Source organism: Chelon labrosus (genome assembly GCF_963514085.1).
Source record: "Chelon labrosus genome assembly, chromosome: 13".
Lineage (NCBI taxonomy): Eukaryota > Metazoa > Chordata > Actinopteri > Mugiliformes > Mugilidae > Chelon > Chelon labrosus.
This window is the reverse complement of record NC_140346.1, coordinates 6,912,689-6,940,548: the sequence shown is the minus strand read 5'-3', so window position 1 is coordinate 6,940,548 and position 27,860 is coordinate 6,912,689. Positions and strand designations below refer to the sequence as shown.

Sequence of the window (27,860 nt, the reverse complement as noted above, 5' to 3'; positions counted from 1 at the left end):
AGCAGCAGTCTGTTTTCCAATGCTGCAACCAGAGATTCCTCTTATTCTTTATGATGTATTTTTACATTTTAGAAGCCTTTAAATATAATTCACGTTTGTTTTTCTGTATTTATCAGGTCCAAAAGTTTCCCAGCAGAACATTGTCACAAGATGGTCAATGTTATTTACTTTTCCTGTCAGTGGTCATAATGTTATGCCTGAACGGTGTATAATTCAATCAGATCTCTGCTACACAGACATCTTGCAATATGTATGAAATTTGTATCTGTCTGGAAACTGAAACTCAGTATGAAAGCAGATTTGCTTACATGCTTGCTCCTATAATCCCTAATCATGCATGGTGAGCAGCCAAATCATTTGTAATTATGGGAATGCAGACACACAGTCAAAGCAACCACACATAGACCCTTTGCTGAGGCTGATTTTTCTGTAAGAGGCCTCTGGCTCCTGGCTGCTTGATCCAGTTCTGGCTGCTGCACTGGGGAAGACCAGAGAGGAGGTGGAAAACCTGAAACCTTCATTGGTTGGTTATTGTCACATACAAGACATGGCATACAAGACTCTTTAAATCTTTAAAGCACCTAATCGCATCTCGCAGGGCAGTGTCTGGTAGGTGTGGTGTCTATAATCAACATCTGAGTTTATCTGATCTGGTGAATTAGGTCAACGAGGAAGTGTGGGCCACCATTCTGGCTCTGATCTGGCTTCATGGTTTGAAGATGGATGCAAACGAAGAATGGGAGCTTCTGGCTGTGAAGGCTGTGTCATGGCTTCGTGCTCAGAATGGTAATAATAACCACTGAACTTCTGTTTTAACAATGTAAGCTTTTTTAAATCGGCTGGTGGTCCATAATCAATTTCCTTGTTTGTTTGTTTTCCAGCATCACGTGTGAGAGAATGTGTGGAGGCTGGAAATAGACTGTTGGGTTTCAGCATTCAAAAGGATGCCCTGGGACTCATTCATTCATTCATTCATCTTCTATACCCGTTTAGTCCTGTTAAGGGTCACGGGGGTCTGCTGGAGCCTAGCCCAGCTGTCATCGGGCGAGAGGCAGGGGTACACCCTGACCTGGACAGGTCACCAGTCCATCGCAGGGCAACACACAGAGACAGACAACCATTCACACTCACAAATGCACGCCCTGGGACTCTGAAGTTTTTATTAAAGTGGTACACACTTTATCAGCACAGTATTTACAGCTTTGCACTATGGCTTTTGTCACGTTTCTGTACCTTAATATTTGTGCCTTATTTTTTTTATTGCTTGCACTGATCGATAGATACATTCTTTATTGTCCTTAAACGAAATTTGTTACCACAGGCTGTATAGAGCCTCACGAATACATATATACAGAGAACTTCCACAACATGTACACATTTATACACACATACCTGTATCTATAACCTATGTACAATTAATGGGGTATTTTGTTTACTGCTGCTATGAAGGAGGGGACAAAACTGCAGATCCCTGGCCATAACGTCCACGTTTTCAGGCCAGGGATCTGCATCTGCGACCAGATGCGCGCAGTGTGAAAAATGGGTAGAGGGGGTAATGTGTATGAATTTGTTCCTTTTGGATGCAGTTAACGTCTTAAAGAAACGGGGAACAATAGAGGAGTTGAATTACACTTTTGTAGAGCAACAACAGAGGGTGGGGAGCAGCAGAAGGTGCTTTTAGTTTGCAAATATCAGAGTCTTTTTTGGCAGCATTTGTGGATATCACTGGTGTGTAGTTCAAAGTTCAGTTAACTGTTCAGGGTGAGACCCCTTCAAGATACTTGAAGGGGTCCACTATCTCAACAGTGTCATTATTGATACAGGTAGGTTGAAAGCTGTGCTGTGTGTCCTTGAGTTGTTAATGACCAATTATTTTGCCCTTCATCCAACCACTGAATCATTTTTTATTTTATTTTTTTAAGTCTTTAATGCTGATTTTTAAGTCCATTGTGAATATTTTGTGATTTCATTGCTAAACTGAAAGAACTGAGCACAGGGGTTCAGATAAGAAGTAAAGGTAAATTAATAACTGACATTCATATTTCATATTGTGTCATTGGTTTTGGGAGAGTAACTAAATAAACACATCATATGGCTTAAATTGGTGTTCTTTGAATATTTGTCACCTCAGGCAAAATGTCTATCCTCATCCTCCCTCACACACATCGAGCAACACTTGTTGTAAGGACTTCTAACAGGCTACAGGTTGGTAGCAGAGGTGGCAGCTGCTGTCTCATTATTCCTCCGGACTTCTTTTGACTTTTCAGCGTCTTTGTCGTTGAGTCTGTTTAACCGCTAAGCATGGGAGCAGGCTCCTTGCTGGCTTTCTGCTGAAGCCCCGCCCACCGCTCTTTTTACATGTCGACATGGGGTTATCGCCTGAAATGCAGTAAATTGGACGTCCTCCGCCTTCAGGTACAAACGTGCGTGGCTCTGTTTCAGAAAGAGGTCTCTAATATCAACAGGAGAATAATAATTCTTCCGGGACACGTATATCCCAAAGGTAAGAATTATTACAAAGCAGTTTAGGATGATGAGTCTTCAACAATCGAGGGTCGTGTCGTTTATTGGGACGTTGACCAAACGGAACAGAGGCAGTATTAAACCACGGCGAAGGATATCAGGAAACGTGAGGGCTTTTTGTGTGCGCTGCTTTCACATGAAGTAATTTTAGCTCGAAATGATTAGACTGATTCATTCTCAGCGTTAAGCTATACCGCTGTATAAGTAGCTGGCTGCGAGAATCAATCAAACACCCCGTCGTAAACAGAACAATCATTTTCACGCTGCCAGTTGTCTAAACTATGGCCACACAGCTGTATGACCGACAGCGCACTCATAGTACCTCATACGTGAATGTTAACGTTTATGTCCCTCATTGTTTTATTTATTTGTTTATTTTTTTCTTTTGGAGACATTTCTACTCATCTGTGGCTTATTTCATTCACTCAAGAAGTCAGTTCAGATCAATTAATGAAGTCACCTGGATGAGTGGTGAAATTGGATATGAAGATATTACAGACTTCAGGATACGTTGTATTCAATGAGTAAATGCGTGGGAACATAATAGTTATTCAATCACTTAAAACTATCAATTAATGTCAATGTCGACCGATTTCTTTGTCTACAAAAAAAAAAAAGCTTTTCTTTTCCATCATTATTTTGGCAGCAGAAATTGCAAGTAGGTTTTTCTGCACACTGGTTTACTTGTAGTGCGATCTTAATTTGAGGTCAAGACTGGACAGTATTGATGAATGCCAAGTTTTAAAAATGCATCTGCGACAAGCTTTAATCTGTGTCAGGTCAAGGCACGATTCATGCAAGAGACCTAGGATGACAAGAAATGGTTCAGATCATTTAGTTTTCATTATTTTTTACGATTTACCCTATTATAATATTAATATAATTCTTATTATTATAGTAGCATTATGGGATTTAAAAAAAGGTTTGGATTGTTCTTTCGTGACTTTTTATATTAATATTTGTAAAATGTTTAGGCAGCATTTACTTAATAGAATTCTTTAATAAAATGTAAACCTCTGTGTTTGTTATCTGTCGCATAGGTACAATGAGCCGCTGTGGTCTGCTAACTGTCCTGAAGGAAATGGGTAAATGAGAGGTTGCCAAACATCAAAAAATACATTCACTTTCTAATCAACACAGAGACAGAAAAATTGAGTCATTTTGTACAGTACAATTAAGTATTAACTATTTGTAAGCTTTGATGCTTTTACTTTGTTTCTGTGTCAGTTCCTCTGAAGAGCATTGAGGTGGAGCTGGAGGTGAGGGATCATGTGGCTACAGTGGTCTCCACTCTCAACTACGAGAACAAGGAGGACAAACCACTAGAGGTTGTTTATATCTTTCCTCTGCCTGGAGATGCTGCTGTCTGTCATTTCAGTGCTAAGATTGGACAGACACAGATTGTAGCTGAGGTGAAGGAGAAACAGCAGGTGAGCTGGACAGAAAGATTTACTCTGTGTAAAGGAGCTGAATAAGAAACAGTAAACACAGTGAATGTTCCTGACATGTGTCTCCTGTACTCATACAGGCTCGTGAGGATTATGATGATGCACTGAGCTCTGGTCAGCAGGCCTTCCTGTTGGAGGAGAGCGAGCAGAGTCCAGATATCTTCTCTCTGAGTGTGGGCAGTCTTCCTCCAGGAGAGAGCGCCTCCATCAGGCTGGAGTATGTCACTGAGCTGGCTGTGCAGGCTGATGACGGGCTGAGGTTCTGTCTGCCTGCTGTGCTCAACCCTCGCTACCAACCTCAAGGTAGGACAAGCAGCTGTTATCTTGTCCTCACCTGTGCAAACAAATGTTTTTATTGCAGCAATCATATTCTGTTTTCTGACTTCCCAGAAATTACTTTTCATTAGTGATTTTCAGAGCACGGCTGATGACATAAAGCTGTTCACACAAACACATGATTCTTAACAACGAAGAGAAATCCTGAGCTAAAGGAGTAACAGGACGTAGAACCAATGCTATATGAAATCACACACGCACTCGCACACACATTACTGGTTAAAAGTTTTAAAACACCTCAATATTTTAAGTTTTTTTTTATTTGCATTTATGCAGTTTAATGTCTCATTGTAATTTGAAATGTTCAGTAAACAACTGAAGTAAAAGTATAAATAAATAAAAACATGGAATCAATTTAAAAACCGAAATATTAAGCTCATAAATGAAGCCAACTTTGGCAGATATATCATTTGAACACGCGTTCTTTATAAGATTGAAATAAAACATTTTTTCAGAAAGTTCTTCCCAACTCTGTTTCAGAAGTTCCCATAAATGTGTGGCACTTGTGGGGTGCTTTGCTTTCACTCTTCTGTCCAGTTCATCCCAAACCAGCTCGACGGGGTCATGGTCTGGAGACTGTGCTGGCCACTCCATGTTTTCAGGCTTGCCATCTTGTTCTTTTTTCCTAAGGTAGTTCTGTCATAGCTTGGCCTTAGGTTTTGGGTCATTATCTTGCTTGTAGGAGGAAGCCCTGAACAACTAGACGTATACCAAAGGGTACTGCGTGGTGCTAATGAATGCTGTGGTAGCCGTTTTAGTTCAGTGCACCTGCCACTCTGCACAAGTCACTGACCCTGGATCCAGCAAAACAACACCAGATCATCATGCTTCCTCCTCCACATTTGACAGTTGATGTCACACACTGAGGAACCATCCTGTTGCCTTCTTGACGGCGTACAAAAATCCTGCATGATAAACCGAAGATTTCAAAAATTTGAGGCATCCATGTGTTGAATGGACCATTCAGTCCATAACACATTCTTCCAGTCGTCAGTAGTCCACTGGTGGTGTTTCAAGGTCCAGGCAAGCCTCTTTTTCTTATTCTGACATCTTAGCAATGGTTTTCTTGCTGCAGCTCGGCCAACCAAACCTGCAACTCAAAGTCTTCTCTTCACAGCAGGAACTGAGACTTGCTTACTTCAACCACTATTAGTCTTGAAGCTGTTATCCTGTGAGCCTTTTATCAAACTTATCCTCTGATTTTGTTGTGGCTCTGGGTCTACCCGACTTTTTTCTGACAGCCTTTTGATGGTTAAGGAAACTGTACTCACTAACACCTTGACTTTTGTAATTTCTCTGTAGGAAATATCTACATTTTTAAGTGTTACAATGGTCTGCCTTTCTTCCATCGCTAACTGCCTTTTTCTCGACATTTTTAAAGCACCACACCACACCACACAAATAATGCATGAGGGTATGGTAATACAGTGTGTTCCAACACTACTTTTATGCAGACAGAGGGTGTTGGCAGAATTCAAGAAAAGTTGGAACACCTGTAGCACCAACATTTAAGGCTTGATCGATTGCAAAACTGTTTTAGTTGTTTTGTAAGTACTTTATAAAATGATTCTGGACTTCTTATTCTGCTTTTCTGTTAATTTTCTGGTCTCCCTATGTCTTTCAGAGTTTCAACTCAGACAATTTATTTCTAATTTGTCTGGTGTTGTGTACAGGGAGTGAAGTAGCCGGTGTCCAGGTGACCTCTGTCCCAGCCTCTCTGGTGCCCTACAGTCTTTTTTTTTCTGCCCGACTGTCCTCTCCTCGTCCAATCTCTAAAGTAGAGTCCAGCTGTTCCTTGGATCCTCTCCAGTACCTCAACACTGATCAAACCCAGGCCACTGTAGGTAGACTGACAATGTATCTGCTGTGTGTTGTAGTTCCTCATTCCAACTTCATTTATATTTGTGTGTCTTGAACTGTAGATCAAGTTGGCAGCAGAACACAAGTTTGACAGAGATGTTGAACTGTTGATTTATTACAAAGACGCCCATCAGCCCACTGCTGTGGTGGAGGCAGGACAGGCCTCTGCTAAGCCTGGTGAGTCCAAGTTGGTCAAGTTATTAGTTGTTGTTGTTTTTTTTTTTTTTTTTAAATCCTTCAAATGATGATGTGTTAAAATAAATAATATAAGCAGATTTGTGATATTTTTTTCTGTCCCTGTCATGTTTCAGGATCTCTGATGGGTGATCCAGTGGTGATGGTGAGCCTGTACCCTGAGTTCCCCCAGTCTGTGATGTCTTCAGTCACTCCATGTGGAGAGTTTGTGTTCTTATTAGATCGATCAGGGAGTATGCGTTTCCGTATTGATGACGGTAGCCGTGAACGTCGCATTAGCAGTGCCAGGGTATTTATCATGTTATTTCTCTAAATCTCTCATAGTGTTCCTCTCATGCAGTGGTCTTCACTATCTTTTCTATCTTCCTGAAGGATACTCTGCTGCTTCTGTTGAAGAGCTTACCAATGGGCTGCTATTTCAACATTTACAGTTTTGGGTCCAGCTATCAACACATCTTCCCGTAAGTTATTCCCTCATTTCAGTCGGCCAAATAAAGGCCTTTCTATGTTTTAAGTAAATGTATGTGTGCATTGGTGCCTGTATTTGTGTGATGACAGTAAGAGTGTGGAGTACAACCAGAAGACCATGGAGGAGGCTCTGAAGAAAGTTGAGAAGATGGACGCTAATCTGAGAGGAACAGAGATACTGAAGCCACTCCAATATATTTACAGACAGCCCTGCATTCCCAGTCAGCCGAGACAAGTTAGAGACACATACACACACTTGCACACACCCACAAACACACACACACACAGACAAAGACAGGTTTTACATATGTCGCTTGCCAATGACAATACCATGCCATTCTTTCCTCCCAAGCTGTTCGTCTTTACTGATGGAGAGGTGGGGAACACCAAAGAAGTCATTGATCTGGTTAAGAAGAATTCAGGTTCCCACAGGTGAAAGCACAAAAACACCCACAGTATTTCCACACTGTCTTCCATGTGTTGAGTGGATCTAAATCAACCTGCTGTATTGTAGGTGTTTCTCTTTTGGGATTGGGCGAGGGGCCAGCTCTGCTCTTATCAATGGCTTGGCCAAGGAGGGAGGAGGTCACGCTCAGTTCATCACAGGAACTGATAGGATGCAACCAAAAGTGAGTAAACACAATGAAGATGCAGCAGTAAATCTGTGTTTGGACAGAGACCATGGTTCCAGTCAGTAAAATCTCAGTGTCTCTCTCAAATGTTTGAATAGATTTTTACAGTTCTGCATTATTTTTCAGGCGATGCAGTCGCTGCGATTTGCTCTGCACCCAGCTGTGATGGACATCTCAGTCACATGGGATTTACCAAAGGGAGTGTCTGTCACTGTCTTCTCTCCACCAATCACAGCTCTTTTCCACGGTCAGAGGTCACTGGTTTATGGCCAGCTCACTGGAGAGGTAGGAGCAGCTCCATGTCATGTTGTGTTTCTGTCATCAGTAGGGGTGTAACAGTATTTGTATTCGTCCGGCGGTGTCACGGTACGGGCGTCACGGTTCGGTGCACTCACTCATATGGCGAATACGTCTGAGTGAGTAGTGTAAAAAATAAAAAGTCGAGTCGTCACTTCAATCCAGGTGACAGTAATGAGCTGCCAGCAAACGTCATTAGCCTACAGAAGAAGAAAAACAGACTAAGAAGAAATGTAATCGGCCAAGTAGTAGTGTAAAACCCGGATCTTTCGAGGGATTAGTATCATTCTGAGTCACTCACTGATATGAGCCGGGTTGTGCGAGTCGCTTGAGTCACTTGACCCAGAATGGCCCAATTGCTAAAAGAAAGTGTTTCCAGTACATTCACTCGAGACATAATAAAGCATAGTAAACACCTAAGAACAGATTATTACAGTTACCTGTTTGTACCGAGTGAGTGGCTCATGACTCTCGGTTAAGCAGGGATCCACGAGCCTCGGTTATGAGTCGGTTAAGTTTTGTTTCTCTGCGTGCTCTGAGTGGCTGAGTGCCTTAGTTTGCGCTGCTTGCCAGTGGTCAAGTACGTTTTGTTTCTCTGCCGAATGAGATGTAAGATGTTTGAATGGTGCCGTTTAAGTGTGAAGCATAGATGTGCTAAGAGAAGTGTGGAGTTGGAAGAGTCGCCGGCTTCATTTAAATCACCAGTGAAACATATCAAACATGCTAACGCACATAAGACAGCATGACCCTGATATGTCTACTTTTTACTTTTATTTTTTACTTTATAACAGGAGGTGGTTTTTCGTTGTTTGTCTTTTTTTCAGTCAGTACGTACCGAACCGTGACTTGTGTGCACCCCTAGTCATCAGGTATCTGATGACAGAAGTGAACATGATTTCTAACACTGTAATGCTTTCCCAGAGTCCAGAGGCAGCAGAGGGCTGTGTGACGGTGAAGTACAGCCTGGCGGGTCATCCCTTTCACAACCAGCTGCACTTCAGTCTCAAACCTGCAGGAGACACTGGGTAAAGCAGGTTTTCATTCAGACAGCACTGTTCTGCTTTCAATAGAGATTATTTAGACACTCTTTATGGCCCTGAACAATGTAGCTGAACTGACAAACATCAAAACTGAGTGTTTCTTTCTCTCTCTTGTCTGCAGATTAACAATCCACAGGTTGGCTGCTCTCACTATGATTCGCTCTCTGGAGATGAAGGACAGAGTGAATGGACGACAGAAAGATGGAGGAGTGAAGGAGAAGGTGGCGGAGCTCAGTGTCCATTCAGGAGTGAGCAGTTCTTTCACTGCCTTCATTGCTGTCAATGAAATCAGTGGTGAGGCAATTCAGCGACCTCTGATGCTCAAAGACACACGCAGTGAGTATTACACTTAAATATGTTGCTTTATTTATCAGCTGCTGTACAATACCCTGGATTTAATGTTGTACTCTCTTTTTCTCTTTGTTACTTCAAAGTGTTTTTGAAACAGTATGACTTGTTGGATGAGCCGTGTCTTCACAATACTGGTATGTAGTAAACTGTGAGTTGATTGTGAATGTTTTGCTTTTGAACATAAGTCTGTATTTACAAATGTAGCAGTAAAGCAACAGCACACTTGAGAAAAACTATAATGAAAAAGAGAATACAATACAGGAAAACAATGCAGTTCTCTGTTAAGAATGACATTGAGTTTTTCTCGTGGACCTTGCGTGAGTTTAAAATAAATCATGAGATCTTAATCATCTAATTAAAATCTTTATCTGTTTGTACAGTTATTTTAATTGCATTTATACTTTCAGTCACAGCACTACTATAATGTATTATAAGGCAACAGACTTGGTGGGTCTATTTTTTTGCAATATATTCCTTCATAGTGATATTTTAAAACTCTTTCGGCGTGGTCTGACTCAATTAAAATCAGGTTAAGAACAAAATTATTATGGTTTGTTTTTCATGATCAGAATATAGATTCCGCTTCTCAGAACAATGAATAATTATATTTAAAAAAACACTGATAAAGTGCATATGTTCTTTATGTACTATCATTCATGTAATTAGCAGTGAGAGAATTATCATCCTGCTTTCTTTGTAAACCTGTAAAGCCTTTTGAGATGACGTACTGTGATGTAAGACTCAAACTAGCTAAGTGAAATTGAATTAGCCGCACCCACAAGCCTTTGGCTAACAAACAGCACTCTTTTTGTCTTTGATAACTCCAGTCTTCCTTTCCGTCTTGTTTTGAAATAGTCAGTGCGTTAGCTGGGTTTAACAGGCACAAAAACTGGAGGATTTAGATTTACTGTGTTCTTTTTTTTTTTCTTTTTTTCTTATTTTTTTTACAATTTTCTCTTCAGGTGGCTCTTTCAAAGCAAGACTGATATCAGGTAAACCACTTCCTTTATAAGTATAAAATGTACAACATAACATTTGTATATCAATCGGGGCATTTCCAAATAATGCTAAGCTAAGCAGAAATCCTGGAGCTCTCCCCTCTCTATCTTAAATTCCTACTGCTGATTAGTGTAGACATATTCATCATCTCCATATGCTGTTTAATGATAATGATTGGGATTCTTATTCTAGTCTAGTACAGTATTACCTTCCTCTTTCTGTTTTCTTTGCATCATAAACTTGAAACTGAATTAGCCACAGCTCCAAATGGGCAGCAGAAGAAGAAACATGCAAGATACCACATATGCTTTTACTGTAAATCTGCCAAACCAAACTTGCCAACCTCTACAATATGTTTTTGATATTTCAGGAAAATAATGTTAGTATGCTGTCTGTCCAGGACAGTGTGGCAAGGTGGAATCCAGCCTGAGGACAAAAGTGTTAGCTCCATCTCTGAAATGCATTGCTGATGCCGACTCTCTTTTATGTGGAGTAGAAAATATATTTTATACATCTAATGTTTGCGGATTACCTATTATATAATGCCATTAAAAGATTTCCGTCCCAAGTTGTTAAGGCAAAGTAGTCAGTCCCTGCTTCCATGAATCCTGCTATCTGTGTAGTCTGGAAGCCGGTCCAAAGTTCACCCGCACACAATGGGACATATGGTGTAGACAGGAGATTTCCCAACGATACAGTCATACACTGAGTACATTGAGTTGATTTTGTTTACAACTAAATGGCTGCCGTCAGGGAGCAACATGTTTAGATCTAGCCATCGCGTCTGTTGCAATAATGCCAGCGAAATAACTTCAAAAGACAAACAGTTAACAGCACTTAAGGCAATTGTCAAGAAGCATTGGTCTCGTCATTTCTTGCTCTGATTGGTTGTAAGACTAGTTTTCTCGGCTGAAATGCGCTCCATAATGAAATCCAGGTGCCGTGGCAATGGTGGGGCAATATCTGTTCATTAAATGCCTTTTTTTTGTATTGTCTGGCTACACTTCATTATTTTTTGTATGTGAGCTAAACTATCAACATGATTTGATTGGACTCTCTTTTCTAATATAGCTTTCAGCAGGATTGGCCTCCACTTCAAAGGTGGTCAGAGTACCTCAGCTCAGAGCAGCGGTAAGCCAGTGTGCCGTACTGTTTTTTTCTTTATTCGATTATATTAAAAGTGTCTCCTTAAAACAGTAGTTTATCTGGAATCCATAACATGATTCGTGCACTACGCAGTTGAGTGCAGATTGTTTGGTGTTGACATTTGTGATTCTTCTCCTCCAAAACATCATTTGCAATTATGGGAGTGCAGCCACTCGGCCCCAGCAGCCTCATAAAGACCCTCTGCTTCAGCTGATCTCCCTCCAGAAGGCCTCTGGCTCCTGGCTGCTTGATCCAGCTCTGACCGCTGCACTGGGGAAGACCAGTGAGGAGGTGGAAACCCTGAAACCTGCACCGGTGGGATATGGTCACTTATAAGACAATACATATTTAGGCTGTAGCAACAGAGAACGAAAGATGACAGAGGGCCTCACACGTGGCCAAAAATAAATAACAAAACAGATTAGCAGCTGATCAGCAGCTAATCTCATTGTCAGGGCAGTATCTGATGAGCTGCGGTCGAGAGTCTGCAATCTACATGTGCGTTCATTTATTCTGAATTAGGTCAAGGAGGACGTGTGGGCCACCATCCTGGCTCTGATCTGGCTTCATGGTTTCAAGATGGATTCAAAGGAAGAGTGGGAGCTTCTGGCTATGAAGGCTGTGTCATGGCTCAGTGCTCAGAATGGTAGTGACCTTAATAATTACTACTGAAATGCTGTTTTTATTAGTGTTTACTGTTCAAAATCACCTGTCTGTCTATATTCAGTCATGTTTGATCTATTTTTTTTTTTTTGTTGTTGTTTTTTTCAGCATCATGTGTGACAGAGTGTGTGGACGGCGGAAACGTACTGTTGGGATGCAGCGTGGAGAAAGACGCTCTGGGACTTTGTTTAAGTGGTTAAGTGGTTGGTACACAGAAGCTTTACTCCACCTTATACGTGCATTGTACTGTACTTAATCAACATTGCGTTTAAATCTTTGTAATGTAAGCTTTCTGTTGTCCATATCCATAGAGATTAACCATCACGGAGAAATATTAGCTTTTGTGCCTTATTATCGTTCCTGGTTGTGCTGTACATAACCCAGCTATAAGCCAAGTAAGAACACAAACAAATGGGTTGGTTCTTCTTGTTTTTCAGTCTGACAACCTTACATATTCCAGTCTGGACTGATCTGGTGACCCGTGTATGTACTGGTGGTCACTAAAGGGCACAGTCAAAGGATTTGGTTACCTCTCTGAGAGGAGGTGTGCAAACTGTCGCGTGCCACCCTTTACATTATCTAACTGTTCTCTGCAAGTGGATCGAACTGATCTTCTGCCAACAAATAGCGTTGCCTTATTTTGTAGACACACTTTTGATAAATGTATGGCTTTTACTTACCATTTCACTTCACAGACAGTCAGCTTGTGTTTTGACAGTTCTACGCTTTGAATGTGAAATTGCAGCATTAGAAAAGCAATCCGTCAGCTGTTGTCTGATGACACTTGAGCTTTCATCCAGTACTTGGGCCATAGCCTCTTCACCATTTATTTTTTTTTTTTTGTACTTTGTTCTGCATTAGCTGTTGACTTATTTAAACTGAAATCTGTAATTACCACCTTAATGTACCTTTACATGTAATACAGGGTACTAATACTGATTATAGATAGATTATAGAAGCACTTTATCAAATAGTATTTAAATCATTGCGGTATATGTTTTATCAAATTCAGACAAATGATCTGCTCCATTTGGTGCCTTATTATCCTCCTCGGTTGCGCTGCACTTCCTCCAACTGTCAATCATGTCACACCACAGTGTTCTTCTTTATGAAAGTCTTAAATGTAGTTTTTTTTATTTGAAACGAGTTTACAGAAAAGGTAAGCATGAATTCGTTTGTAAATTATTTGCTGAATTAGAGCACTTCTGCATCGAGTTAAATGTGTTTCTCAATACAGGAACTCATCGACAAACCTGCCCTAATCTTTAAAGTATGTGGACTAAAATGTAACATGCTTTTAATACTCGTTTAGTAATTTTTCATAAAACATGGCTTGATTGTTTAACTCCTCATTGTGTCCCGTCACTGATATTAACTCGTTAAAGACATGCTGCAAATCTCTGTTGGAGCATGCACCTACCTGACAATTTGGCATGCTTTAAGTGTACCTCACATGATCTCGCCTGTCTCCAAAGTTACAGTGACTTCAGCGCCTCTCTCTTTACACCTTTAGCTTCAGTTGGAATAAACTTATTCCTGTCTATGTGAAGAATGTGCTTCTACCTAGATCTTCTCTCTCCATAAACATGAAAGGTTAATAAATATGTAACGAGAAGTGGTTAAAAATTATTCTCAAGTTTTTGATGATTAAATTGGCAAATAAATTGTGCGCTTCTTATCCTAACCTTGGCACAGTCTGTCCATGCTGCACCTTCCCTCGCCCACAAGGTGGAGCTCACTGGCAAGGGGTTTTGAGCCAGTGCAGAGATTTCTTGATGGGGAAAAAAGGTTACCTCTGGCTGCGCACTTCCAGACGTGTGTGTGTCCAAACAACAAAGTTAAAACAAAGGCAACATGACTTGTTGGGATTTCTTGAAGACATTTCGCCATCATCCAAGTAGCTTCTTTCTTTCTAAACGACTGGTGGGGAATTTAGTTGTTATTAAGGACGCCCACAAGTGTTGCACACTTGAAGCAATCATGACCAGGGTCTGTTATCATCCAGATACTCACCTGCTATTACAGGATGTTGCTCAGACTAACCTGGGTGGTATACTGTTTTTCCACAAACCTAAATTCTGATACCGCATTGGCCATTTAGAATGAAGAAGACACTTGGATAAGTGGTGAAACTTCTTCAAAAACACTCAAGTCCAGTTCCCTTTTTTCCTTTGTTCTTGAGATACACCATGACCTGGATCACTGAAAAACTCCAATGTCATGCTCAACTTCCTCGCTGAATGCAGACATGGGAACAGGAGGTGTGTGAGTGGTGTGTTTTTGGATGTTCAGCTGCCACACATTACAGGCACTACAGAACACTTTTAGGCCACAGTTAATGGGACAAATACATATTACATTAGTTACATTAGATTAGTTTATTATAGCTCACAGCTCAGGAAAACAAAAAACTATGAGTGAAAACTGAAGCCAGAATTAGCCTGAATAATGAATGAATGATAAAATTCCTGTAGCCTGTTTGATGGTAGAAGTTACAGGTGGGTAGACGTTCTGAAATTAAAAACCTAAAACTCCACACCAGTTAGAACTCAAGATGCCACTTAGATGACAGTGAAACATAATTCAAAGGTAGGATGTCCATCTTTTTAATGCATAACTACAGTTTTGTTTGTCACATTCTCAAACACATGATTAGCATGTGTACCTGAAGAGTTTATTGCAGTTTAAGTGGTTCAACCAGTAGCCCACACGCATCCCAAACATTACACCAGTGGTTCCAAATCTAAGCCTTTTAATGTCTTGGCCTCACTGTTGTGTCCCTCTGCACCCACACTGATCTTGCAGTGGCAGTGCAGATCTCTTTGGGGTTAACAGGTTTAATTATTGAACCAGCCACACCCGCAATGGTATGGGTAAAAGACATGGCTGAGGAGACTACACTTCTCACCTGTCACCTTTTTGTAAGTATTGTTATGTTTCGTGCTGAACCAGAACTCAGGCAATATCTCCATGTGCCATGTTCACGCATAAATGTTTTCTTATCTTTCTCAAGCAATATGAGGTAAATAAGAAATTCATACATGATAATACCATCATGAAACATCCACCAAGAGCCATACTGTGGTCTTTACCACCTGAATTTGTTGATTTTACTGTATATTTGATCTTGGATCTACTATTCCAGGGATTTAGTAATTAACATGAAACAGGAATTGCACCAATAAACCCATAAACCCATAAAAGGGCAGCAGGGCAGCATGTAATCAGCTCAGCCAGTAGCTTCAGCATGGGGCAGGAAAACCTAGAGCTAGCCTTGAGCATGACAGCTGGCCTAGGACACAACATAACCTTTCCCTAGTGTGGGGGAAACTCCAAACAGAATGCATGCGTTGCAATTTATGAGTTGCAGTAGGCAATTTGCTTATCTGTTTAATTAATGTGAGAAGTAGAAAAAGAACCCTCCAAGAACCCTCAGATGGCAAAAATCCAAGAGTGTCTCTAAAACAGTGTAATCCCTGGGGGGAACAATAAGGTCCCTATATACGGAGGGTGGGACCTCCTTCACAAATTTGCCATGTTTCGCCACCATGTTTCTACAATAGCCCAGAACAGACGTGGGTTCTCCCGCCTTCTTGGAGAGAGATTCAATTAAATTCAATTGTATTTATATTACGCCAATAACAATACAAAGTGTTGCTTTACAAAACCGGGCCTGAAACCCTCAGAGAAAGCACGACGATGGCATAGAAAAACTCTCTTTTAACAGGAAGAAACCTTGAGCGGAATCCAGCTCAGATGGTGGTGGGAACCATCTGCTTGAGGTCTGCCACGTAGAGACAGAAAAAGGAGAGAGAGCAGCAGGAGGAACGAGATAAACATACATACACACATCTGAATCAAGCATACATGTAGAATCTGATGCAAGTACACGATACACCGATTAGGCATAACATAATGACCACCTTCCTAATATTGTGTAGGTCTCCATTGTGCCTCCAAAACAGTTGTGACACATCAGAGAATGGACATGGGCCTTCTGAGGATGTCCTGTGGTGTCTGGCAACAGAATGTTGTTAGTGGGTTGAGGGGAGGGGCCTCTGTGGATCATCCCACAGCTACTTGATCAGTTTGGGATCTAGTGAATTTGGAGGCCAAGTCAACACCTTGTGTTGTTTTTCATGTTTTTTAGTTGTTCCTAAACCGTTTTAGTGTGTGTGTCTGTGTCAGGCTGCATCCTGCTGGGGATGGCTGCTGCCATCAAGGAGTGTCATTCCTATGGGGTGGGGGCACCTGGTCTGGTCCAGGTGGGTTGTACATGTCTAAGTAACATCCACATAAATGCCAGGTCCAAGAGTTTCCCAGCAGAACACTGAATTGTCACAAGATGGTCAATGTTATATGCCTGAACAGTGTATACCTGATAATACATGAAAGTCTGATAATAGGGGAGGTTGGAGCAAGGATTTTTCGGCTGGTTGCAATCTGCGAACACTTTTTTAAAAGAAATTCTCCACACTGGACTTTTAAATTCGGGTCACAGACAATAAGCTGCCTTCATAAACCTGTTGTATCATTCTGCGAGGACACTGGCCATGCATATACATACAAAACCAAGTGATCTCAAATCCTTTTCCAGTACCAGTATTTTGAAGCCAGAGATGTTAGAAGAAATCTGTCAAACATGGATATCCATCCAAGATTCAAGAATAAAGTTCTGTGATTATTTTCAGGGTCTTAATCTCCAATGCAATTAAGTCTGCTGCGACTTTCGTTTGCTCTCCCATGCAGCATTATGGTCAATTCACTGGTCAAGTCAGGTAAGAGGATGTTCATCATCTTCTATACCCGTTTAGTCCTGTTAAGGGTCACGGGGGTCTGCTGGAGCCTATCCCAGCTATCATCGGGCGAGAGGCATGGGTACACCCTGGACAGGTCGCCAGTCCATCGCAGGGCCACACACAGAGACAGACAACCATTCATACTCACACTCACACCTACGGGCAATTTAGAATCACCAATTAACCTAGTGAGCATGTCTTTTGGATGGTGGGAGGAAGCCGGAGTACCCGGAGAGAACCCACGCAGACACAGGGAGAACATGCAAACTCCACACAGAAAGGCCAGCCAGCCCATGGATTCGAACCGGTGACCTTCTCGCTGTGAGGCATCAGTGCTAACCACCACACCACTGTGCCGCCCCCGCTAAGAGGATGTTTTACCCTTTAATTGACATTATGACATGGTCCCTTTTCCAATCATTGCTTAGTTTTTAAACAAACAAAACTGAACCTTTTTAGTTGAGGTTTAATCTTCAACTCAAAAGCAAAAAAGTCAGATCTCTTCTTATGCGAAATGAACAAATGAGGTTTGCAAGTATACTTGGTGTCACAAAGTTTTTACAGTACAATGAACAGAGCAGGTGTGAAATCAAAATTTAAGATGAGACTAATTTTTCCAAAGCAAGTTTAATTTTCAGCTTTTCAAGGCACAAAGTGACATAAAAGGCAGACTGAATCAAATTATTTTTAGTCAGCGCCAAGTTATTATTCAAGTACTAGTTTCCCCATGCAGAAAGGTGCACCCAGGAATCCACTCAATGCACCACAACACACACACAACCACATCTTCCACAATGACTGTATATGTCACTATTTCCATGTGATCAGTTAGACATAATCTGTATCAATTCTGATATATTTCAAGATGGATTGGTCAGAATTTCCATCAAATGAAAGTGCAAATCAGTAAGAATCAGTAATCAGTGCAAAAGAATGAATTTAATTTCAGGCAACTGTAGAGAGAACAGGCCTGACCCCTGTAACATTTTTGAACATGCAAAATTCTATTAAATGTTGAAGAAACCACTAAGGACTCAGTTAAGAGCTGAGAATAGCATAACTCTTTTTATATTATATCAATAATAATAAACTAGTATCTGCAGTGCTTCTATGTAACTATTGTGAATATATGCGCTTTCATGAAAACTTTAGAGTCCCAGAGCATCCTTCTGCACGCTGCAACCCAACAGTGCATTTCCAGCTTCCACACACTCTGGCACGCATGCTGCTGAAACAAAACACAAACAGCTGATTTCAACCAGTACACGTAAGAAACAGTAGTGCAGCATGCATTATTAAGGCTATTACCATTCTGAGCACTGAGCCATGACACAGCCTTCATAGCCAGAAGCTCCCACTCTTCTTTTGCATCCATCTTGAAACCATGAAGCCAGATCAGAGCCAGGATGGTGGCCCACACTTCCTCATTGACCTAATTCATAAGATCAAAGTAAAACAAGTGGAACAGGATGAACAAGAAGAATAACATTTGTATTGTTTGTGTGTTCACACAAGCCACCATGGAACCTTTTTGAATAATAACCTCCATTATTAATTTGTCTCATTGTCTTGACAACAACCCACCAGTGCAGGTTTTGACTTTTCCACCTCCTCTCTGGTCTTCCCCAGTGCAGCAGCCAGAGCTGGATCAAGCAGCCAGGAGCCAGAGGCCTTCTGGAGGGAGATCAGCTGCAGCAGAGGGTCTTTATGATCTGACAAAAAGTTGCATTTTTTAGCATTAATTAATTCATTATTAACTAGCAGATTTATTCTAATGTGTGTGTGTGTGTGTGTGTGTGTGTGTATATATATATATATATATATATAATGTGGAACATAATGACTTTTTATATATTTTCCTATCTGCAGTATGTAAAGCAAATATGCAAATATGAAACTCTTGATTTATGAGCAAGGTGACCTTTACCTCTTGCTGCCAAAAGTTTGAAGGAAGTCCCTCAAAACTCAAAATGGTCCTGATATACCATATTCAGTGAATGTTTTTACAACACCCAGTCGCTGATGGCATGGGAGCAAGAAATTCAACCACCAGGCTCAAGAGTTTTCCAGGTGGTGACCTCAAGAAAGCTGGTTAAGATATTTAAAATAGTGTGCAAAGCTGTCATCAGGTAAACTGTGGCTACTTTGAGGACAATACCATTTGTGTTATGTCTTAGTTGTGCAGACTTCAGTGTTGTTCTACACTAATGAAATTAGTAAAAAAATCCTTTGTGTGAGCAGGCATGTGCGAAACTTCGACTTTGATTTGAAAACTTTGATTCTATAGACATTTGATCCACTGGCGTCTAACTGTTTACTTAGATGTTATCAGTCGAGCACTCATCTGGAGAGAAGTAACTTACAGGACATGGACTGGCTGAACTATTGTCAGTATACATATCTGGTGTATCCACTGAGTTATTGTTGCCAAGTTATTGAGTAATTGGCGGAGCTACATCGCTTAATTTCAAGCAAACACAAGGTCTCGGATGTGAACTAACAATCCTCTCTACCCGGCCACCATTCTCCATTAGGATCAAAGACGCAGGTTATGAACATGCGTCAAACATAGCTAAACATGTGCAGGGGTGGATTCCATGAACATGTGCTCATTACCTGCGTTCTTTCTGGCACACACACCTACATTCTTTTCCTCACCAACGCCCTTTTGTAAACCCTTTTTTCTTAGAATGAGATTAGACTGTGTGCAGTACTTTGTGTTTAATTTTCTTTTCTTTTGACCATATAAGCTTTTCATGTTAATGGAAAGAGTGAATGTTGCCAACCTCTGTAGAACTCTGTAGAACTACAAACCTTTAATACCTATTTGGATTTATTTATTTAATCGTTACTTTAATACTAACCTAAAGTGAAAGGTTGGAGTATTTGAGACTAATCCTGCCCTTTCTGAGGTTATTCCAGTGGCTTACAAACTAACAGTTGAAGTACACGCTGTTTAGTAACACTCCAAATAAGTCAGTCAAAGGGCCGATGACATAGTAATGCACATTCCTTTGAAAGTTTTTTGACGCACATTCTGGGAGCTCAGCCTGTCTTGTAGTTTGAGAAATCAGGACCGATGTTAATTGCACTAACGCCGGACTATGCTGAGTCTCAAATACCAGAGGAGACGTCTGGGCAACTATACAAGCAACAAACTTACAACACCAATAGCAAAATAGGTAGCTGGCTTATTCTAGGGAATGTTCTGGATAAAATTTCTCATTGTTGTGAACGGTTACACTAATAACAATACTTTTGCACAAAGCAAGAATATTTATCCACTCCCATGCTCATAAGAGTAATAAGAACTTAAATATCCATGTAAAGTGTGATAAACATGCAATTAATTGCAATTTAATGATTTGATCTATTCACAGCCCTACTCTAAATGTCACCTACAATGATAATAGCTGAACCCTCTTCACTTGATGCTTAAGGCAACAGCCAGTTGGTGACTTTAAAGCAAAGCAGGACAAAATTATTTCTACTCAACACACTGATTTTGCAATAAAGCTGCAAATACGTTAAAGTTCAGTTCAGCAACAGAAATATGTTGGTTTGTTCAGTGTTCACGCGCTGTTGGTATCCTATTCAGCTTTTTACTTACTCCCCGGTGGCGGTGGCAGTGGTGCTGAAGGAGAACACATGGTCCCTGGAAACGAAGGACAATAGATTTATAGGATATAAAAAGATATGAGCTAAAGACATTCCTGGGTAATCATCTACCTGCTAGCTTAAAAATAATATTTAAAATATTGAGGTTGTTCAAGTATTTAAATTATCACACACATGCTACTTTTAACATGCGAAGAGATGTGCACACGCATACATTTACTGTATTCACAGAAAACATAGATATTTGTTTCACAGCTGTACTTACTCCTTAATGGAGCCCCCAGCATGTTAATGTCTGATAGGTTTTAGTAGAAAAAAAAGAAGAGTAGGAGGTCAATACATTTCATTAGAATTACAAAGCAAAAAATTATTATTACAAGTACTATTTAAAGTGTAGGAGTTGTTAAGATTATACTAAAAACGATTCATTCATTTTATCCAAAGAACAAACATGTGTTTTCCAACCACATTTACTCACAATCAAAATCTGGGGCACCCTTAATATCCATGCAGCCTGAATTAATTAACAAAATACAACATATATATATATAAAACATATCATCATCAAAGCATATCATCTAAAGTGCTGGTATCTGTAGGCTTTGTGTGTTTTCCAAACACATTTACTTACAATCAAGTTCTGGGCCACAATCATCATCCATGAAGCCTGAATTAATTAACAAATGACAACATATATATATATGATTTAAAAAAGATTTCAGGACACAAAACATACTAAACAAAGCATATCATCTAAAGTGCGGGTATCTGTAGGCTCTGTGTGTATGTTTTCAAGTGCAATGCTTTAAATACAGAAACACGCAGTCATGTGGAAACCTGAAGATGGACACATGCAAACACATGACTGATAGTTTACGAATCAGCACGTATCACTAATTATCAAAGTAAAGGAGAGGAAATAGCTCCTGTTGTACATGCTGTATTTCTCATTAAAGCCGCAAATTAGTTAAGGTTTGATTCAGCCACAGAAGTGTGTTGGTTTGTTCAGTGTTTACATTCATTTACTGTATTCCATTTACTTACAATCATAAACTGTTGGGGTAAAACGGCAAAGGGACATCATGGGTTGTGGGGCACTCCAAAACACTTCAAGATTATAAAACAAAAATACATTTGAACACATTAAAAGATGTGGACACAGAAACACACAGTTAATGCTCTCATCCAAAAATAAAATCCACTAAAAGTGATTTATAAAAGAAGTTTCTCTGACTTTCATGCTATCTACTTCCTCAAAGATCTTAGTTAGAATATCAGTTTTCATTTTCATTTGGAACAAACACTCACTTGGTGTTGGAACGTCTCTGCGCACCAGAGGTCCTTGAATCGCTTCACCATTGCTTTTGTTGACAGCAATGAAGGCAGTGAAAGAACTGCTCACTCCTGATTGGACACTGAGCTCCACCACCTTCTCCTTCACTCCTCCATCTTTCTGTCCTCCATCCTCTCTCTCCTCCACCTCCAGAGAGCGAATCATAGTGCGAGCAGCCAACCTGTGGATTGTTAATCTGCAAACAAGAGAGAGAAGGAAACACACAACAGTTTTGATGTTTTTCAGTCCAGCTACATTGTTCAGTGTTCAGGGCCATAAAGAGTCTCTAAATAATCTCTATTGAAAGCAGAACAGTGCTGTCTGAATGAAAACCTGCTTTACCCAGTGTCTCCTGCAGGTTTGAGACTGAAGTGCAGCTGGTTGTGAGAGGGATGACCCGCCAGGCTGTACTTCACCGTCACACAGCCCTCTGCTGCCTCTGGACTCTGAGAAAGCATTACACTGTTAGAAATCATGTTCATTACTGTCATCACATACCTGATGACTGAAACACAACATGACATGGAGCTGCTCCTACCTCTCCAGTGAGCTGGCCATAAACCAGTGACCTCTGACCCTGGAAAAGAGCTGTGATTGGTGGAGAGAGGACAGTGACAGACACTCCCTTTGGTAAATCCCATGTGACTGAGATGTCCATCACAGCTGGGTGCAGAGCAAATCGCAGAGACTGCATCACCTGGAAAATAATGCAGAACTGTACAAATCTATTCAAACATCTGAGAGAGACACTGGAACCACTGAGTTTTTACTGACTGGAACCATGGTCTCTGTCCAGACACAGATTTACTGCTGCATCTTCATTGTGTTTACTCACTTTTGGTTGCATCCTGTCAGTTCCTGTGATGAACTGAGCGTGACCTCCTCCCTCCTTGGCCAAGCCATTGATAAGAGCAGAGCTGGCCCCTTCTCCAATCCCAAAAGAGAAACACCTACAATACAGCAGGTTGATTTAGATCCACTCAACACATGGAAGACAGTGTGGAAATACTGTGGGTGTTTTTGTGCTTTCACCTGTGGGAACCTGAATTCTTCTTAACCAGATCAATGACTTCTTTGGTGTTCCCCACCTCTCCATCAGTAAAGACAAACAGCTAGGGAGGACAGTTTACACATAAGTTGAATAATGTCACACCCAGAAACATAGCATGTGCTGAGAACTGTGTTAGTTTATGCTGAGGATACAAAGGGGTTGTAAAGTGTAAAGAATGAGGTGTGGTAAGTATGTAGAAAGTATATGCAAACTGTTTAAAAAAACAGCAGACATGTGAGCCTTACAGTAACAATGATGAACTTATGCTTTAGTTCAGAGAGAAACATGTATGCCATAGGAATCACGTGTGGAGGTGTGGAGTAGTCGTTAGAGAAGTAGTTTAGAGGCTTTAAGGGCCTCTTTAAGGGCCTTTAGCAAGCTCCTAACACCCTCTCTGTGAGGCAGACACACAGGTTGCTCTCACCATTAATTTAGATTACATAAATCTTGACCTGATATTATAATGGCCTGATGATCCCCAGAAGGAGGGCTCCAGTGAAGTCACAACACACCAAGCATGTTATTTCCAAACATTATGGTCACGGGTTAACAGTTATAACAGAACAGGACAAAAAAGGACCATGGCACTACACAGCCAGACATTCATGCGAAGTGTGGGACAAACTCCAAAAGATAGCATTTGTGAGAGACATTTGTACAACCTCACACCTGTTTAGACTCGGTTTTAGGGTAAAGGTTGCATTTAGGTTGTGGTCTCTTACCTGTCTCGGCTGACTGGGAATGCAGGGCTGCCTGTAAATATGTTGAAGTGGCTGCAGTATCTCTGTTCCTCCCAGATTAGCCTCCATCTCCTCAACTTTCTTCAGAGCCTCCTCCATGGTCTTCTGGTTGTACTCCACACTCTCACTGCCATCACACAAATACAGGCACCAATGCACACATGCATTTGCTTAAAAGATAGAAAGGCCTTTATTTGGCTGACTGTAATGAATGATTGACATACGGGAAGATGTGTTCATAGCTGGACCCAAAACTGTAAATGTTGAAATAGCAGCCCATTGGTAAGCTCTTCAACAGAAGCAGCAGAGTATCCTTCAGGAAGATAGAAAAGATAGTGAAGACCACTGCACGAGAGGAACACTATGAGAGATTTAGAGAAATAACATGATAAATACCCTGGCACTGCTAATACGAGTCTGATGACCCTTGCTGCTCATCTGCATATCCATACTCCCTGATCGATCTAATAAGAACACAAACTCTCCACATGAGGCGACTGAAGACATCACAGACTGGGGGAACTCAGGGTACAGGCTCACCATCACCACTGGATCACCCATCAGAGATCCTGAAACATGACAGGGACAGAAAAATGACCACACATTTAGTCATTTATTCCAACTCATCATCATTTGGAGGATAAGGAACATTATGTTTGTAAACTAATAACTTGACCAACTTGGACTCACCAGGCTTAGCAGAGGCCTGTCCTGCCTCCACCACAGCAGTGGGCTGATGGGCGTCTTTGTAATAAATCAACAGTTCAACATCTCTGTCAAACTTGTGTCCTGCTGCCAACTTGATCTACAGTTCAAGACACACAAATATAAATGAAGTTGGAATGAGGAACTGCAACACACAGCAGACACATTGTCACTCAACCTACAGTGGCCTGGGTTTGATCAGTGTTGAGGTACTGGAGAGGATCCAAGGAACAGCTGGACTCTACTTTAGAGATTGGACGAGGAGAGGACAGTCGGGCAGAAAAAGACAGACTGTAGGGCACCAGAGAGGCTGGGACAGAGGTCACCTGGACATTCCCACCTCCACTACCTTCTCTTCCTGGAAACGAAATAAATGTATATATTTGCAGCAGTAACACATCTACTCTAGAGGCTGTGGGCAGTTGTATGGATTATGTCATGTTTAATTATGATGCTGGACCAAGTCAACCAACTGACAAATACTGCCTTTGCCTTCCTAAGAGCTGAGCTGCTAGGACTGATAAAGGTAAGAGTTCCCGGTCAAACAGCTGCTTGTCCTACCTTGAGGTTGGTAGCGAGGGTTGAGCACAGCAGGCAGACAGAACCTCAGCCCATCATCAGCCTGCACAGCCAGCTCAGTGACGTACTCCAACCTGATGGAGGCGCTCTCTCCTGGAGGAAGACTGCCCACACTCAGAGAGAATATATCTGTACTCTGCTCGCTCTCCTCCAACAGGAAGGCCTGCTGACCAGAGCTCAGTGCATCATCATAATCCTCACGAGCCTGTATGAGTACAGGAGACACATGTCAGGAACATTCACTGTATTTACTGTTTCTTATTCAGCTCCTTTACACAGAGTAAATCTTTCTGTCCAGCTCACCTTCTTTTTCTCCTTCACCTCAGCTACAATCTGTGTCTGTCCAATCTTAGCACTGAAATGACAGACAGCAGCATCTCCAGGCAGAGGAAAGACAAAAACAGCCTCTAGTGGTTTGTCCTCCTTGTTCTCGTAGTTGAGAGTGGAGACCACTGTAGCCACATGATCCCTCACCTCCAGCTCCACCTCAATGCTCTTCAGAGGAACTGACACAGAAACACAGAAAACTTAGATACAGACATTTAAACAATGATGGATTACACTAACTAAGGTGTCTTCTTTACAGAATTGTTAAGATTTCGCCACAGACATGAGTTTAACCTTTTACCAAGCTGATAGTTAAAGATAACTACAACAGTCTGGCTATGGGTATAATAGCCATTATAACTTAAATTAAAAGGTTACATGAATGAGAGAATCCTACAGAGAAAATTATAGATAATGTCTCTTTTTTCAGATGACTTTGTACCTGGTTCATTCTGGGAAGTTAGCAGACCACAGCACTTTTCCATTGTACCTGTAGAGAAAGGACAGTAAAGGACTTGCTATTGTATGCTGATAGTTACTGCCATTTCACAACAATGAAAATGAAATAAAAACATTAATTCCTTTATCACTGTCAATTATAAATATGCCCACATGAATATCTTCAGATCTAATCTGATCTAAGCTATTAATGACTCTATAGTCACTGCATGTGTTTACCATATTAATTCTCCAGTGCTGTGATGCAAATGCTGACTTGGTCAAATGTCTTTTCCATTCATGTTATCCCAAAGATTCCTCACTAATCATAAACATTCTTGTGACGATATCTTCAAGCTTCAAGGGTTGCAACCAGTTTCTCCGGGCCAAACAGATAACTGGTGAATGAAACCCTACTCTGTCTGACCTCCTGTAATAAGTATGGGTCTAAGGCAAAGCTACTTAACAGATAGATCACCGTCTATGAAAGCTGGAACACTGGCCTTTCTCGTCTGGCCCCATCACCAGTGGTGTTCCTCAAGGCTCCATGTTAAGGCCCATATCATTAACTTACAAATGCACATTTTTATTATTCCTGTAGATAAAAGCTCTTGTCAGTTGTCAGAGAAGCCCTTATAAAAGTAACTGCTATTCCTACTATGTTTTTCATACTGCTTTAGTCACACTGAGACCGAGAACTAAAAAGCAGGTGGCGTGTGTTAAAAACACATTTAGAGGCCCTATGATAATTAACCTACAATCTAAATGAACTAAGTAAATGCTGCCGGCTTTTAATTGTCTGCTGCTCTGTGGGCAGAGCAGCAGACAATTAAAACCTTGTGAAAGAAGAAATTTCAGCTTGTTCATAAAATGATTTGTAAAAAGATGGTTCATTAAATGTAAACATATTCATAATGTACTTGTACTTATTTGGATTTATTGTTATTTTAGGTTATTATGCTATTATTACGGTCCAGCCTGCTTGAGATCAGACTCGGCTGTATGTGGCCCCTGAAATAAAATGAGTTTGACACCCCAGCACTAGAGACTTATTTCTGAGATCTTTCCAGCACATTATTTGAAAATTCTAAGGCCCTTAATGTTTGCTTGAAATCCCATTACCTGCAACCATTTTTCGATTTTGCTAATGACGGTCTGACAGCTGTTAGGGTCAAAACTGGAAGAATAAAGATTTCCATAAAACTCTGTGGCAAATTTGGAAATGAAAACAAGATCATTATTATTCCATATTCTTGGTTTGAACGTTTCTTCGGCCGTTTCGTTTGCTCAAAGCAAAAACACAACGATAAATAAATAATAATAACAAAAACAACTTCTTGTTTTCGTCTTTTTCTAACTTTAATCTCATAGGCTTCTTTAGGCAAATCTACACGATCCGTGTATCCTGTGTCATCAGCATCCAGAGGTTTTCGTGCCAGTGCTGTGATACAGTGAGTCATCTTGGGCTGCTGAAATAAATGAACAACTGAAGAAATCTTACCTCTGAGGAAATGATTTTAGTCGAGATGAGTCCGGGACAATTTCACTGCAGATCTATGGTGCAAGTCTGTTTATAAAAAGCAGGAAGAGTTTACGCCCCACAGTGCAACGGGACTGACTGAAGTCACTTCTGGGGTGCGCTCGATTTTCCTACAGTAGAGCACCGAATGAGTGGAGATATGAGTTTCTGCCGAAGTGCACGTAAGAGAGAAAACAAAACACAAAAACAACAACAATGGTTTTCTACATACTTATGTGTTAATGTCGTTCATTTTGCAGCGACCTGACAATTTTTGAATGTACAAATGTTTGATGTATGCAGATGATTTAAAGTATTGTAGTTAATGCATGCAGTGGTCGCCATTGGAGAGTTTGGCCTTCTTGGACTACAAAAGCTTCAACACTATATCCCCACGCATTTACTCATTTTTACTGAATACAACAAATATAGCGAGAAGTCTGTAATATCTTCATATCCAATGTCACCACCCCCCTGGTGACTTCATTATTTGATCTGAACTGACTTCTTGAGTGAATCAAAGAAGCCACAGATGAGTAGCAATGTCTCCAAAAGAAAAAAATAAATAAAGAAATAAAATAATGAGGGACATAAACGTTAAAATCCACGCATGAGTATGAGTGCGCTGTCGGTCATACAGCTGTGGCCATAGTTTAAACTTTAGACTATCAGCGTGAAAATGATTGTTCTCGCAGCCAGACTTACAGCGGTATAGCTTAACGCTGAGAATGAATCGATCTAATCATTTCGAGCTAAAATTACTTCAAGTGATGGAAAGCAGCGCGCACAAAAA

General features: G+C 40.8%; 2 protein-coding genes across 4 annotated transcripts; one reads left to right on the top strand and one right to left on the bottom strand.

Moving 5' to 3' along the window:
* Nucleotides 1–333: 333 nt before the first annotated feature.
* On the top strand, nt 334–13,459 carry LOC311497766 (von Willebrand factor A domain-containing protein 5A-like; the record flags this gene model as incomplete). The annotated part of the gene is made up of 21 exons (XM_084558139.1): nt 334–340; nt 435–523; nt 663–786; nt 882–889; nt 3,762–3,953; nt 4,046–4,344; nt 5,762–5,790; nt 5,981–6,147; nt 6,230–6,344; nt 6,479–6,651; nt 6,735–6,823; nt 6,885–7,262; nt 7,345–7,520; nt 7,623–7,747; nt 8,681–8,784; nt 8,921–9,135; nt 9,234–9,284; nt 11,221–11,288; nt 11,389–11,610; nt 11,818–11,941; nt 12,067–13,459. The coding sequence occupies 21 exons, from the start codon at nt 334–336 to the stop codon at nt 12,156–12,158; spliced, it is 2,847 nt and encodes a 948-aa protein (XP_084414265.1). The 3' UTR covers nt 12,159–13,459.
* A 3,614-nt stretch (nt 13,460–17,073) lies between these two features.
* Nucleotides 17,074–27,121, bottom strand: LOC311498046 (von Willebrand factor A domain-containing protein 5A-like). 3 transcript variants are annotated; one of them, XM_084558481.1, is made up of 22 exons: nt 27,050–27,121; nt 25,553–25,600; nt 25,087–25,289; nt 24,766–24,988; nt 24,387–24,562; nt 24,190–24,304; nt 23,896–24,068; nt 23,724–23,812; nt 23,482–23,626; nt 22,741–22,820; nt 22,544–22,658; nt 22,247–22,405; nt 22,051–22,154; nt 21,684–21,904; nt 21,420–21,482; nt 21,007–21,042; nt 20,854–20,889; nt 20,641–20,670; nt 20,368–20,412; nt 18,342–18,469; nt 18,066–18,189; nt 17,074–17,985 (listed from the first exon to the last, which is right to left on the bottom strand). In XM_084558481.1, exons 2-22 carry the CDS (start codon nt 25,593–25,595, stop codon nt 17,906–17,908), a joined length of 2,388 nt encoding a protein of 795 aa, XP_084414607.1. In that variant the 5' UTR covers nt 25,596–25,600; nt 27,050–27,121; the 3' UTR covers nt 17,074–17,905. The 3 variants fall into 3 exon arrangements, with proteins under 3 accessions (XP_084414607.1, XP_084414609.1, XP_084414608.1); XM_084558483.1 differs by having other exon boundaries at nt 17,074–17,982; XM_084558482.1 differs by lacking the exon at nt 27,050–27,121 and having other exon boundaries at nt 25,553–25,619.
* Nucleotides 27,122–27,860: the final 739 nt, after the last annotated feature.